We start from the raw sequence: 14555 nt of genomic DNA, 5'->3' as shown, positions 1-14555 counted from the left end.
TGCTGCAAGGCAAAAAAAAAGACCAGCTGAATCAACAGAACTTTTAAAAAAAATTCATAAAAATTAACTAAAATGTATTTTAAAAAGCATGTTCCTTATCGTAAATAAACATTTACGTTTACACCCAGAATATAGGCTTATTTCTTTATAAAGTATATACACAAGCATCTGTCAATCTATATATATTAAATATTAGTAAATCCTGATTCTTTTTTATGAAAAACGAGGATACATACAGGATCTGATCTCATGTTTTCTTCCCATGCCCATTACCACCAACAAATTACAAATCGGCATCTCTAAGCCAAAGCTCAGTGCGTGGGGGGACCTGTTACAGGGACGCCAATCTTCAGGCCGCTAGGGATCTGAGATCTTGTGAGTTCAGCCTCTTCTCTTAGTGGGCCAGGCTGGGGGGAGGGGAGGGTGCTCTGGGCAGGAGCCCCTCCCACAGTCCTGCCACCCTCTGGAGCCTGCAGGAGGTGGAGGTGAGGCTGAGCCTGGATTAGCTGGGGCCGGCGGCAGGGAAGCTTCTAGAGCTGCAGGGCGGCCAGAGAAGTGGGTGCAGCCAGGCGCGGGCACCATGCCGTTGCAGGACGACACCCTCCGAGAGGTGTGGGCCTCAGACAGGTCTGGAAAGCCCCCACCTCACCCTACCTGAAGCCTGGTGGGGGGCTCAGATGGAGGGTTACAGGGGAGGGAGACAGGCTGACGCCTTTGCTACCCTCAGCGGACACGAGGAGGAAGGCCGGAGCCCTGAGGTCCAGCAGCGCACCAAGCAGGTATGTCACCCGGCTTGGGGCGGAGACGGAGAGACCCCCACGCGGCACAGGGGATCTGAGAGCCGGCCCGGCCCCCCTCAGCAGCCTCTGGGGGTCCCTACTTCCCTGGAAGTTTGGGCTTTGCTTTGTTCTTGCCGGAAAGGGGTGTTTGGGGGGCATAGGGTGGCCCGGGGAAGAATCTGGGCTTTGGGACATTGGAGGTGGCCATGAGGCGTGGGAGGGAGTCGTCCATCCACGCTCCAGGAAGGGGCGCAGTTCCCCTCCCGATAATCTGCGGTTATTTCTGGCGGCTCAAGGGATTAGAGGGTGATGGGCAGCCCTCAGGCCCCCCCCTTTCCTTCCTCTCCCTCCTCTTGACACCCCCACTCTGCAGCGACAGAAGTTGAGGAAGAAAAAGCCAGAAGCCCCAGAAGCCCCCTGCCCCACGGGATCCAAGCCCCGGAGACCTGGAGGTGGGCGGGGGGCGCGGGGCGAGTCCCGGGGCACCCCCCCAGGTGAGGGGCCGTGAGGGAAGGCCCGCAGGCAAGGCACGGGGGGCGGGGCGGGTGGTTGGGCTGGGGGATAGGAAGAGTGGAAGGATGAATGAAAGCCGGGAGAGCGGTGTCCAAAGTGAAACAGAGCCCCGGGGAGCCCCCGGAGTGAGGAGCCCGAGGGGGCGCGGGCACCTTCGCAGGAAGGGGTGGGGGGTCCCTCCTGACCCACGCATCTCGGCTCAGCCGGGAGGAAGGGGAAGCCGCGGGAGGAGGCCGCGCAGGGACCGGCTGAGGCCCGGGCAGCGCAGACGGTCTACACCAAGTTCCTCAGGGACCCCGAGGCCAAGAAGCGCGACCCCCGGGAGACCTTCTTGGTAGCCCGCGCCCCAGACGCCCCGGACACGGAGGACGGTGAGCGAACCCCGAGGGAAGGGGGCGGCTGGAGAGGAGGGGTTGGACAGGAACCACAGACAGAGGCAGACAACTGGAGGAAACAGCGTCTGGGTCCCTGGCCTTGGCTCTGAACTAGGAAACCCTTTATGCTTGTGTTCTTGTCCACGTTTTCCGGATGGGGAAACCGAGGCACAAAGGAGCGGTTAGGAGCTCTGCCTCAGACTACCGCTAGGGGCCAGCGGGAGCTCAGATGGGTCTGGCTGGGGGTTAGAAAGAGAGACAGACCAGGGTAGGGAGAAGCAGAGTGGGAGAAGCAGGCACGTGTCTCATTAGAAGGGATGGAAAAGGGGAAACTGAAAGATGCCAGGAGGGTGTGTGATAGCCAGAAAGAGAGGAAGGACCTGCAGAGAAGTGCATTTTCCCAGAACAGGATTGCCAAGCCCCAGCGTACCCCCGACTCCAGCTCTCGTGCGACTTGCACACCGTGGAAGACTTTGGGGTCACCCATTCTTTGAGACTCTTCCTCCTGTTTCTGTTCCAGAGGGGAGCCTCCTACCCCCGGCTCCTTCACTGCCTCCCAGCAATCTGGAGAGACTGAGCCCCGCAGAGATTAGAGGACCCACCCCAACCCCCATGTTGATGAATTTCTACCTACAGGGGATGAGGAGGAGGGAGAGGAGGACCTGGAAGATGAAGACGAAGAGGAGGAAAAGAAGGAGAGAGTCCGTCTGCCTCCCAAGAAAGCCCCCAAAGAGAAGACTTCTACAGACATCAAGGAGAGGAAGACCAAGGCCCAGGGTCCAAAGGGTGGGTGTTGAGGGTCCAGAGGGGGCAAAAAGACACACAAAACTGGCCCCAGAGGGGCCTGGGGGTTCATGGACGTGCAGGGGTTGAGACATCAGAAAGCTACCAGGTGCCTGGACCCAAGTGTTTCACCCTTTGGTGATTTCTTCCCTCTGCATGCTGCATGCTAAGTCACTTCAGTCGTGTCCTACTCTTTACAACCCTGCCAGGCTCCTCTGCCCATGGGATTCTCCAGGCAAGAATACTGGAGTGGGTTGCCATGCCCTTCTCCAGGGGATCTTCCCAACCCAGGGATCAAACCCACCTCTCTTGTGTCTCTGCATTGGCAGGCGGGTTCTTTACCACTAGCACCACTTGGGAAGCTTCTTCTCTCTAATGATCCTTAAATTAATATGTGCCCCCACCACCATCCATCCCCCCAGCCCCCTGCTCAGGGTGCGCTGAGCCAGGGAGGGCAGAGGATTTTCATGTTCTTGGTGAGTTTTTAAGTTTTGTTTTTAACTCAGTATGAATTATATTTATAACTTTTACAAAAGTATCAAAGTAATTATAATAAAAATCAATCAGTGAGTAAATACTGTGATGGCTTCCTGGCTGGGCACCTTGCTGGAGAGGTCCTGGGGTCTGGTGTAAATGTAGACACGTAGCTAGGACCTTGGGCCTCTTGAAGGGAGAGGACTGTCTGGAGCTCTGACCAGAGAAAGTTTGGAGGTTTTCTGAGGGAGATGGGGTGGGAGCTAGGATTCAGAGTTTCCTTAGAAGGCCTGGCATTCATTCATTCACTACTTACTAGACTCCTGGCGTTTGTTCAGTTCCTTTTGGACTCAGGGTTAAAAACAAGATAGGCAGAGGGGCTCTGGGCCTCCCAGGGGACTGAAGGGACAATGAGTGCGGTGGAAGGTGTGACTCTTCCTTGTCTAACCCCTACCCTCCTCTTCCAGGAGATGTGGGAAGCCCTGGCCCCCCACTGAAACCTCTTCGAGTTAAGAAAAAGGAGGCTCCAGCGGGGGAAGGGACCAAGATAAGAAAGATGAAGAAGAAAGGTGGGCCTGGTGTCCGGAGGAGCAAGGGTCTCTGGGGGTGTGTGTGGCGGGGGTGGGTGGGCTGTGACCCTTTCACTTCCACACAAGCAGGGTCCGGGGAGGCTGACAAGGACTGCTCCGTGAGCCCAGGCAGGGTGAAGAAGACACCGGCGGCCATGTTTCTGGTTCCCGGGGATGGCCCATCGCAGAAAGCTCTGAAGAAGGGTGGGTGGTGAGCTTTGGTGAGCTCTGGTTCCGGGGCGTCCAGGGGCACAGTTAGTTGTCACTGTGGAGGGGCGGGTGCGGCCTAGATGGGGTAGGAGGAGGTTCTCAAGTTGGAAGACTTGGGGGCACCTTGACGCCCACTTGAATAAGCCGTGTGGCCTCAGGACAGGGTCTTCGCTTTTCTGAGGTTATTCCTCTCCGATAATAGTGAACTGGGATTGCTCCCCTGTGGCTGTGGGAAGGGTCCAGGTGAGGCGTGGGTGTCGCTTGTAAACCGTGACATGCCCCTGCCAGGGTAAGGGGCGAACAGGCTTCCCCTCCACCCCCAGGCACTCCCAAAGGCTCCGAAGAGGAGAAGAAGGAGGACGGGGAGGAGGAGGAGGAGGCGGCCACTGTGGTGACCAAGAACAGCAATCAGAAGGGCAAAGCCAAGGGAAAAGGCAAAAAGGTGGGAGCCCAGAAGGGAGAGGGTGACGTCCCTGCTGGGAGCACTGGCAGGGTTTGGGGGACCTGGGCGTGGGGCCTCGTGGGCTGAGGCCATGGAGTCCCTTGGGGTTAGAATTCTTAGCTCCCTCTTTGGTGACAGGATATGAGGACAAAGGGAACCAGGTTTGTAGGAATAGAAGAGGCAGTGCGGGGTCAGCAGGCTGGGACTGGCCACCCGGGGGCCTTATGCTGTGTGCCCTGAGCCCTCCCCGCTGCAGCCTAACCATCAGACACAGCCGGAGGTGCTTGCATGGCCCTGCGTGAACACACACACGTTTTCTGTACCAGGAGGTGAAGCACAGTCAGACAGGCACAGCATACACAGCCCTGGGCACAGCCTAGGCTGACTGTGAGTTATTAAAACAGTTCTACCCTGCTGCTCTGAGACTGCTCAGAATGCTTCCTCCTCTCCCACCCAGGACCTCCTTCCAGCAACCAAACTATCCAGCAACCAGAGGGTTAACACTGGCCCTCAAGGGCCTCCAGGACCCTCCTCTGGGCCTACCATGTCCATTCTGATTGGGCAGTCTCCAGGGGCAGACCGTGTTGTTAAATATATTGAATGCTGCCCCTCCTCACAAACAGGACTCAGGTACCAACATGCACAGGCTGGAGTAAGCAAGAGAGAGGGGTCCAGCTGGAGAAAGTGGTGAAAGCCTTTGAGAAACAGCTTCCAGGAATGGAGCGATCACCCTGAAGGCAGGGCCTGGGGGGTGAGGGTGGGGTCTTGGCTTTGTGGGTTTATTCCTTTGTACAAGCATGGTCAGGTCTCGACGGACTGATTCACATGGGCCAAGATCACCAGATACTGATGTATAAACTGAAAGCCAGTTTATTATCTTCCAGAAAAAATATGCAGGCATGCAAAGCCTTTAATATAGTAGGCCCTTGAAATTCACCATGTAGAAATGTTTAAATGAGTTCCGGCTTTCTCCATACCGCATTCCAAACATAGTCCTGAGTTTCCCAAGTTTCTTCTGCATCAGCCTAGAGTGGAGAAGAGATGCCCACTACCCTGGAGGTTAAGGGCCCGCTTCCCAACACCAGCCTCACTGCACACACAGTGCAAACCTGCCTTCAGCAAAATGGGCAACCTCAGCCCACCAGGGCTTCTTGGTGGCTCCCAGAGAGCATTTACTCCTCAAATGCCCATACCCAGGTGGCAGTCCCTTCTCTCCCCTGCTGAAAAAGTTGGGGTTAGAATCTTGGTTGCCCTTCCTGTGAGGGACAGAACGTGAGAGCAAAGGGTACTAGCCTTGTAAGAACAGAAGGCGCAAGAGTAGGGTGATCATCAGGCCACCCTAGGGCCTAATGCAACCAAAGAGTTATTAAAAGTTTTCAATGAGCAAAATGAGCTTATTTATTTATTTGTTGTATTGCTATGTAACAAACCACCCCAAAACTTAAAATAACAATTCATCCTCTTAATTTCTGTGAGTCAGAAATCTAGGAACAGACTCACAGACTTAGAGAACGAACTTATGGTGGAAGGATAGGGAGAAGGGATAATTAGGGAGTTTGGGATGGATATGTACACACTGCTATATTTAAAATGGATAAGCAACAAGGACCTGCTGTATAGCACAGGGAACTCTGCTCAATGTTATGTGGCAGCCTGGATGGGAGGGGAGTCTGGGGGAAAGTGGATTCAGGTAGATGTATAGCTGAGTCCCTTCACCGTTCACCTGAAACTATCACAATAATGTTAATCGGCTATACCCCAATACAAAATAAAAAGTTTAAAAAGAAAAGAAATCTAGGAGTAGTTTAGCAAGAGTAGTTCTGGCTCAGCGTGTCCCATGAAGTTGCAGTCGAGATGTCAACTGGGGCTGCACTCATTCTCAAATCTTGACTGGAAATGGAAGATCTACTTCTAAATTGGTTTACTATCATGATTGTTGGCTGGAGGCCTCTGCAGAGGCTCCTTGAGTGTCCTTATGATGTGGTAGCCAATTTGCCTCAGAGTTCAAGAATGGCCCAAGAGACAGAGCAAGGCAGAAGCTGTAATATCTTTTATGACCTAGCTTTCAAGGTGACCGCCCATCACTTCAGCCTTATTCCATTGATCACAGAGACCAATGTGGGAAGGATCTACACTAGAGTATAAATACCATCTTGGAGATTGGCTGCTACATTCACTGGGTATTTACTGTCTGCTAAACTAACAGGTGGCACTAGTGGTAAAGAACCCACCTGCCAATGCAGGAGATGCTGAAGACAAAAGTTCAATCCCTGGGTCAGGAAAATCCCCTGGAGGCAGGAACAGCAACCCACTCTAGTATTCTTGCCTGGAGAATCCCATGGACAGAAGCCTGGTGGGCTATGGTCCATAGGGTCACAAAAAGTCAGACACAACTGAAGTGACTTAGCACACCTGCATGCACATAGTAACAGTAGTAGCTAACACTTCTATAACACCATGTGTCTAGAACACAGTAATCCATACCTGCAGCCTCACCTCAGTTCACGCCCTAAGAGCATCCATGTGATGGAAGGTCTTTCAACAGGCTATGCATCTAACAGAAGACTGGGCAGCATTCAACACCCAGCTTCACCTCATACTAACTATGTGAACTTGGGCAAGTTATTAAGCCTCTCTGAGCCTCAGCTTCTTCACCTGTATAAAGAGACCAACCACCTCAGTAGCTATAGATAAGAAGAATGATAATATTCCAAAGAGGAATATTTGGAAAGTGCATAGAATAATTCCTGGCACATCGGTAGACTTTCTATGAGTGTCTGTTAAATATATAAGATCTGTCACAGGTATCTACCCCCATCCTGCATACTTAGATGAAAAGAACTGAGTCACAGCGTGGTTAAAAATTAACAAACATAATAAACAGTTAGTGATGGAACCAGGATTTGAACCCAAGCTGTCTGGCTCCAGAGCCTTGGCTCTTAACCACAAGCTGAACAGAATCTTAATAAAGCACAAGGCTCCCCACAGCCCGGCGAGCCTCAGGGGAGGCTGAGGGGCCCCGGCGAGCACTGGAGTCGCCTCTGTTCTTCCCCCCAAACAGAAAGCGGTGAGTTATCCTGCCTGCCTCCGGGCTCCGGACCTGCTGAGGGCTGGGGGAGACGGTGCTCTGGGGCTGACGCACCCTCTGTCCCGACCCAGAAGGAGGACAGGGCCCCATCCCCACCCGTGGAAGTGGATGAACCCCAGGAGTTCGTGCTTCGGCCTGCCCCACAGGGCCGGACGGTCCGCTGCCGGCTGACCCGAGACAAGAAGGGCATGGACCGTGGCCTGTATCCCTCCTACTTCCTGCACCTGGACACCGAGAAGAAGGTGGGTCGGAGGAGGGAGGGAGAAGGGAGGGGGAGGGGCCCTGACCCGGGTCGAGAGCCAGAATGGGGTTGGGGGCTGGGGGACAAACGGGCCTTCTGCTCCCCGCACTCCCCTCCCGCTCGCCTCGGTCTTCCAGCGCATCTACCCTGCCCCTCTCCCCAGGTGTTTCTCTTGGCCGGCAGGAAGCGGAAGCGTAGCAAGACCGCCAACTACCTCATCTCCAGCGACCCCACCAATCTGTCCCGAGGAGGGGAGAATTTCATTGGGAAGCTGAGGTGGGGCTGCGAAACTCAGGAGCCAGTCACCTTCTGCCCCGCTGTGCAGAGTGCCCCCCACCTCAGACACTCTGGAATTGTCCCCCGGCCCCGGGCTTCTCTATACACATGGACACTTGTCCGCTTTGATGCATGTAGATAGATCACTTGGGGATCTTCTTCAAATGGCTCAGTGAGGGGAGTTCCCTGGTGGTCTAGAGGTTAAGATTCTGAACTTTCACTTTGGTGGCCTGGGTTCAATCCCTGGTCTGGGAAACAGATCTGACAAGTCCCAGGGAGAGGCAAAAAAAAAAAAAAAAAAAAATGGGTTCAGAGGGTCTGGGCTGGGAGTGAGTTTCTGCATTTCTAAGACGCACCAGGGTGATGTTCATGCTGCTAGTCCAGGGACCTCACCTGGAGTAGGGCATAAAGTCCAGGAAACAGGGATTATGCCTGTCTTGTTCATGGTTGAATTCCTAGCACCTGGCACATAGTAGCTATTCAATAAACAGTTACTAACTGACCGAACGAAATAGTCAGCACCTACCCTGTGTTATGTCTCCCCACATAGGTCATCCAATCCTCACCACAAATCTGAGAGATGAGGAGAAAGTGAATCTCCAAGTCAGGCTTTATTTCTTTATGTCTTTACCAAACACATATGTTAAGGCCTACCTATGTGTCAGAGGTGTTTCTAGGTAACTTGCAAATATTAATGCATTCAATAATCTTATCAACCAAATTGATAGTAAATACTATTACCACGCCCATTTTACAGATGGGGAAGTTGAGGCTAAGAGTTTAAGTCACTTGCCCGGGGTCATACAGCTAGTAAGAGCTTAGGTTTGAAAGCTGCCCAGTCTCCTTGTAGACCCAGGTTTTAAAAAGACTTCCTGCAGAAAGCCAGAGGCAGGGCCCTAAGACACACCCATGCTTGAGGCAGAAAGCTCTTAAAGCTTGGCTGTGAGGAGGGGTCTGGAAGAAGGGGTATGGAACCCCCTCAGCCCCGCCCCCAGCTCCACCCTGCTTGCAGATCCAACCTCCTGGGGAACCGCTTTACCGTCTTTGACAATGGGAAGAATCCGCACCGCGGCGGCAGCACGGACGTGGGGAGCCTTCGGCAGGAGCTGGCGGCCGTGATCTATGTGAGAGCGCCCTCTGTCCCCCTGTGCCTGCGGCAGGCCCCTTCCCTCGCCGGGCGGTCTAATGCGCATCTCCGTCCCAGGAAACCAATGTGCTGGGCTTCCGAGGTCCCCGGCGCATGACGATCATCATTCCTGGCATGAATTCCGACAACGAGAGGGTGCCCATTCGGCCTCGCAATGTGAGCCCCGCACCTCCCTGACAGCCTTTCCCTGTGGGTCTTGCTCCCTGGTTACCGGCTTGTAACCCACTTCTGGGAAGCCGTGTGGGGTGGGGAGGGGGCGTTCCGCCTGCCCCGTACCCAACCCCTGAGCACAGCCATCACCCCATCACAAAGTCATTTTGGCCAGTTGCACAAGGGATTCAGTTTGGAGGATTTTCATTGAACTCACTGAAACAAGCACAATAGGGTTGGTTGGTTGGTTGTTTTTTTTAGTGTACATCATAATCATTCATTCATATATTCATTCAACACACATACATTGAGTACCAAGTATTAGTCGAGGCAACTGCAGACATCGCTGACAAAACGAAGATCTACCCTCATGAACCTGGCATCCCAGGGCAGGGAGACAGACAGTAGACAAAGACTGTAATAAGTAAGTAAATTGTGTAGTGTGTTAGAAAGTGGTATTTACTATGGGGGGGGGGGCGGGCGGGGAGAAAAAGTTGAACAGGGAAAGGAGATGAGGTGCATGTCTGTATAGGTTTCGATTTAAATTCAGTGGTCAGAGTGGGCCTCACTGAGCAGATGAAATGTGAAGGAGGTGAGGAGCAACCCTGCAGATATCTGGGAAAAGATCATGCAGGCAGGGAGAAGAGCCAGTGCAAAGGCCCTCAGGCAGGAGAGTGCCTGCTGAGTTTGAAGGTGGCCAGGGTGGCTGGAGGAAGATGAGGTCAGAGAGGTGAGAGTGAGGGGCAGGTGAGCCTGTATAGCTGGTTTTTACTCAGAGCAACAGGAACAGCAGGGCTTTGAGCAAAGGAGTGATAATGATTTGACATAGTTTAAAAAGCAAAGGTTGTTTTGTGTGTGTGTGAGGTGTAGGGCAAGATGGAGAGCTGGCCCAGAGCAAGGGGGTCTCCTTCAGTGTCAGACCCATGCTTTGCCCCTCAGCACCGCAAGCTGAGTGAGCCTGGGATTTCAGAGACGGTTGACTGGCATGTCTCATATGTCTCATACTCACAGTGAAGTCACTTTACTCATTTACAATGAAAAAGAATACTCCCGTCAGCTGATCACACATCCTTCCCTGCTGGAAAGCCACACTGGAATAATCAGAGACCTGGCCAACCCATGGGGCACAAGCCCTGGGTGGCTCCGGTCTTTGGGAGCCTGTGTGTTCCACAACTGCTCCTCCCAGCCTGGAATAGACACACAGATCCTCCAAAGGCGGTGCCTCCCACGTGTGCTTGGGCTTAGTGAGAACTGACACCCAGAGCTGCTCTGAATCTCTCTTCATCATCAGTTCATTCATTCTACAATCACTTAGTAATGCCAGGTACTGAGGAAGGTAAAATCAATACAAGAGGCACCATCAAAACAATATCTGATATTTATTGAACATTTACTCTGTGCGAGGGACTGGTCAAAACAATACTTCAGGCACTATTACTCATTTAATCTTCACAACACCCTGTTATGAGGGAAACTAAGGCACAGAGTTCAGTTCAGTTCACTTCAGTCACTCAGTCGTGTCCGACTCTTTGCGACCCCATGGACTGCAGCATGCCAGGCTTCCCTGTCCATCACCAGCTCCCAGAACTTGCTTAAACTCAGGTCCATTGAGTCAGTGATGTCGTCCAACCATCTCATCCCCTGTCGTCTGTAAGGCACAGAGCCACTAGTCAAATACTGTACCTGTTGTTAGGGTATCTAATTCTGTCCATAACAGTGCAGCGGGAGAAATCCTAAGAGCGAAGTGTTGTGGAAATGCAGAGCTAAGATATTTAAATCAGACTTGGGGTCAGGAAGGCTTCTTGGAGGACACAGTCTTGAGTGGACTCATTCTAAACCATGAACATGAACAGGTGACAAAGAAACCAAGAAAAGAAATACATGTCTCATACAGACCCTGCTCTTTCCTTCCAGAAACTCTTCCAGGACATTCTAACTACTCTTTACCTGTACACCTCTCAAAGCTCAACTGTGAGCTCCTTGTAGATCCTAGAATATCTGGTTCATCCCTGTGACAGATGCCTGCGTGTGGCCCAAGACCCCTTGGGACCATTGGCACAGAGCCCCTCCTGTGTGGCAGATGCTACTTTTCACCTTCCAACCCTCCACGCCGGCGTCCCACAGCCAAGCCCATTCTCCCAGATGTACACCCTGGCCAGAAGATGCCACAGACACCGTGGGTGTACTCAAAGAAACCCTGGCCACCATGGCCATTGACACCCAGGCTGCACACACATACAAGGGCATCACAGGTCCCCAGGCCCCACCCCCCACCCCAGCAGTCCCACGATATCTCAGCCAGCTCTCACCATCATGCCCCTAATGCTCCCCACCCCTCACACCCCAGGCCAGTGATGGGCTGCTGGTACGCTGGCAGAACAAGACACTGGAGAGCCTCATTGAGCTGCACAACAAGCCCCCCATTTGGAACGAAGACAGTGGCTCCTACACCCTCAACTTCCAAGGCCGAGTCACCCAGGCCTCGGTCAAGAACTTCCAGATTGTCCACAACGATGACCGTGAGTATCTGAGGACCCAAACCAGGCTGTTCCTCACCACCTCCAAGACCTCAACCCTCACTCAGCTCTTTCCCTCCCCTCTTCCCCCGCCATCTCCCCCCCACCACCGCCAGCCCTCTCTCACACACACCGGAGTGGAGCTGGCTTTTATCCCTGGAGCCAGACACTCAGGAAGGTCACTCTCTCCTGTGGGGGCACTCACATTGTACCCCCAAGGAGCCTCAGATATTCCAAGCAACTGTCTTCAGGCGCATTGTTTTCAGGCCCTCGTCCTAGCACTGACCAGAGCCTAGGCAGATGCTGGGCTGTTCTGGGTAAGACTGCGTTGAAGGGACAGTTACGCTGCTAGAGTTTAAAAACCACTGAAAGGGCGTTCCTAGGCGGTCCAGTGGTTAGGACTTGGTACTTTCACTGCCATGGCCCTGGGTTCAATCCCTTGTCAGGGAAATAAGATACTGCAAGTGAAGCCTAAAAGCCACGAGGCTCTGCCAAAAGTAAAAGTTAAAAAAACAAACTTATAGGCACTTCCCTGGTGGTCCTGTGGCTAAGACTCCACGCTCCCAGTGCAGGGACCCAGGTTTAACTCCTGGTCAGGGTACTCGGTCCCATATGTAGCCACTAAGACTCAGCACAGCCAAATCAATTAAAACAAACAAACAAACAAAAAACCCCAAAACTTATAGCCCAACCCCTGTGTGGCCAGAGAGGATGCCGAAGTTCAGAGAGGGCAGTCCCTTACCCAAGTCTCTCAGCAACTGCAGGCAGTTACCCTGGCCCTCAAATTTTATTTCACAAACACACAGTGCTTTCTGTGGACCAGACACTGTTCTCAGGACTTCACAGATAGTGATTCATTAAATCTTTTCAACAACCCTGTGAGGAAGGTATTATTATTGTCCCTATTGGAAGGACAGAGGAGGCTGGCGTGCTGCAGTCCATGGAGTCACAGAGTGTCAGACACGACTTAGAGACTGAACAGCATTTGGCAGATGAGAAAACTGAGGTGCAGAGAGCTTGAGTAACTTACAGCTTGTGAAAGGCAGAGCTGGGGTTAGAACCCAGGTAGTCTGGCTCCAGTGTCCCACTCCTAACCCCATCAAGATGATTGTCTTTCAGGAGTAGGAAATGTAAGTCAAGCATTTCTATTCTTCTCTTTCCAGTGAGGTCAAAGGCCTGCCATTGTAGAACTAGGGAAAAAAGATATACTCAGAACACAAAGAAAAACTCCCCTGTTACAAGCCTGGGGGAGAGGTCCCCCCTAGGTTGAAGAGATTTGGATACGGAGCGGTATCTCCCAGGGATTTTCCAGGTTCCCAGGACTGGTTAACACTGAACAAGCTCCCCACCCCCACGCCATCCTAGGGATGTGCCCCCAGTGTCATCTGTCCTGAGGTCTTAAAAACCCATCTCCAGATCACATTTCTGGTGGAGCCTGGTCTGCCTGGGTTGGGGGGTATTTTTAGCAACATCCTGTCCCATGGATGCTGGGGGAAGTGTTGGGATTGGGGCTGGGAACCTGGGCCAGATATGAGGTAGGGGCTGAGTGGGGGCACTGGTTGAGGTCATGAGGCTGGTGGTCTCGGACTTGGGGTCTGGGATGGGGAAGAATGGGGTGGAAACAGCAGATGTTGGAAAGGAAGGATTCTAGGCATAAGCAAGTTTGACTGGTTACTACAATGCGGGCAGGTCATATGCCTAGCCCTGGGCAGAAGAAGGTAAGGCAGGGTCCTTGCCCTCAGGGGCTTACAGTGGTGGGTGCAGCGGCAGGCAGGCTTATTGGGTGAGATAGGAGGGTGCATGGATGGAGGGTGAATAACTGAGACAGTGGCTAAGGACTGGGGTCCCAGTGCAAGGGTGGGGGCCCTTCCGTCAATGATGAGGGCTTCGTCTGCCAGGACAGAGAGCCCACGAGGTCTCAGGCCGCCCCAACCCATGTCTGTGTCCACAGCCGACTACATTGTGCTGCAGTTCGGCCGCGTGGCCGAGGACGCCTTCACCCTAGACTACCGGTACCCGCTGTGCGCCCTGCAGGCGTTCGCCATCGCCCTCTCCAGTTTCGACGGGAAGCTGGCCTGCGAGTGATCCTAGTGACCTCCCCCAGCGCCCGCCCGCCGGGGCTGGGTAAAGGATTCACGTTGCAGGCTTGCACGGTCCCTTCACCAGAGCCCCTCGATGAAGACTTCTCCCTTGTCGGGGGGCTGACCCCTCACCGTCTCCGGGTGACCTTCATTCATTGCCCAGCCTGGCACGGTGTGGGGGGGGCGGTGTGGGGGGAGGAGCTCAGACGGCGGGTCGGACGGAGATGAAGAACATCTGGAGTTGGAGCCGCACATCTGGTCGCGAAGCTAGGCTGCGCCGCTTCACCAACACCACCCCCGCCCCGCGCCCCAGTCACTTCCTGTCCAGGAGCAGTAGTCAGTGTTGTTTTAACCCCCTCTGGGACTGCACTAGGGCTCCGAGGAGCCGGCGCGGGCTCGGAGGAGGGGGCAGGTGACGGGGGGCGGAGAGCCGGTACCCTCACCCCCAATAAAGCCGCTTCCTAGGCCAGGACGGGCAGCGGTTCTTCAGCGCGTGCGGAGAACGAGGCGGCGGGAGGGGTCTGGGGGCCGGGAGGGGCCCGGGGGGCGGGCTGGAGGCCTCCGTTCCCCTACCCCCATCCCGCTCCTGCCCCGGGGCGCTCCCGCGTCCCCTCCCACGCGCCCATCGCGGGTCCTACCGAAACTCGGCGGGCTCGCGGTGTCGAGACGCCCCCTGTGGGGGCCCCCGGGAAGCCGGGCCGAGAGGGAGGGCCCCGGAGGTCCAGGAAGAGGGGGAAAGGGAGAAATTCGAGAAACAAGCCTCTCGAGGAGAACCAGACAAACCGGGTTCGGGCAGGGCGGGCGCAGCCTCTAGGGCGGGGCCGGTTCTGGGGCCCCGGGAGTCGGGGGTGCGGGCCCCAGGCCGGAGAGGACGCTCCTCCTCGGCCGCTCGGGACTCGGGGGGTGGAGGGT

At 54.2% G+C, this 14555-nt stretch overlaps 1 protein-coding gene and 1 long non-coding RNA gene across 2 annotated transcripts; one reads left to right on the top strand and one right to left on the bottom strand.

Annotated features, from left to right (window-relative positions):
* The first annotated feature begins 574 nt into the window (after nucleotides 1-574).
* TULP1 (TUB like protein 1) lies at nucleotides 575-13769 on the top strand. The gene is made up of 15 exons (XM_043449450.1): nucleotides 575-627; nucleotides 728-779; nucleotides 1153-1231; nucleotides 1496-1663; nucleotides 2303-2452; nucleotides 3391-3492; nucleotides 3583-3696; nucleotides 4026-4144; nucleotides 7206-7211; nucleotides 7304-7474; nucleotides 7637-7749; nucleotides 8762-8873; nucleotides 8954-9052; nucleotides 11394-11565; nucleotides 13514-13769. The coding sequence occupies exons 1-15, from the start codon at nucleotides 581-583 to the stop codon at nucleotides 13645-13647; spliced, it is 1638 nt and encodes a 545-aa protein (XP_043305385.1). The 5' UTR covers nucleotides 575-580; the 3' UTR covers nucleotides 13648-13769.
* LOC122429204 lies at nucleotides 10635-14470 on the bottom strand. The gene is made up of 3 exons (XR_006265947.1): nucleotides 14282-14470; nucleotides 12593-12752; nucleotides 10635-10694 (listed from the first exon to the last, which is right to left on the bottom strand). It is a non-coding gene; the product is annotated as an uncharacterized LOC122429204 (long non-coding RNA).
* Nucleotides 14471-14555: the final 85 nt, after the last annotated feature.

Source organism: Cervus canadensis, chromosome 28 (assembly GCF_019320065.1).
Source record: "Cervus canadensis isolate Bull #8, Minnesota chromosome 28, ASM1932006v1, whole genome shotgun sequence".
NCBI classification, from domain to species: domain Eukaryota; kingdom Metazoa; phylum Chordata; class Mammalia; order Artiodactyla; family Cervidae; genus Cervus; species Cervus canadensis.
This window is presented reverse-complemented; position numbering and strand designations above follow the sequence as displayed.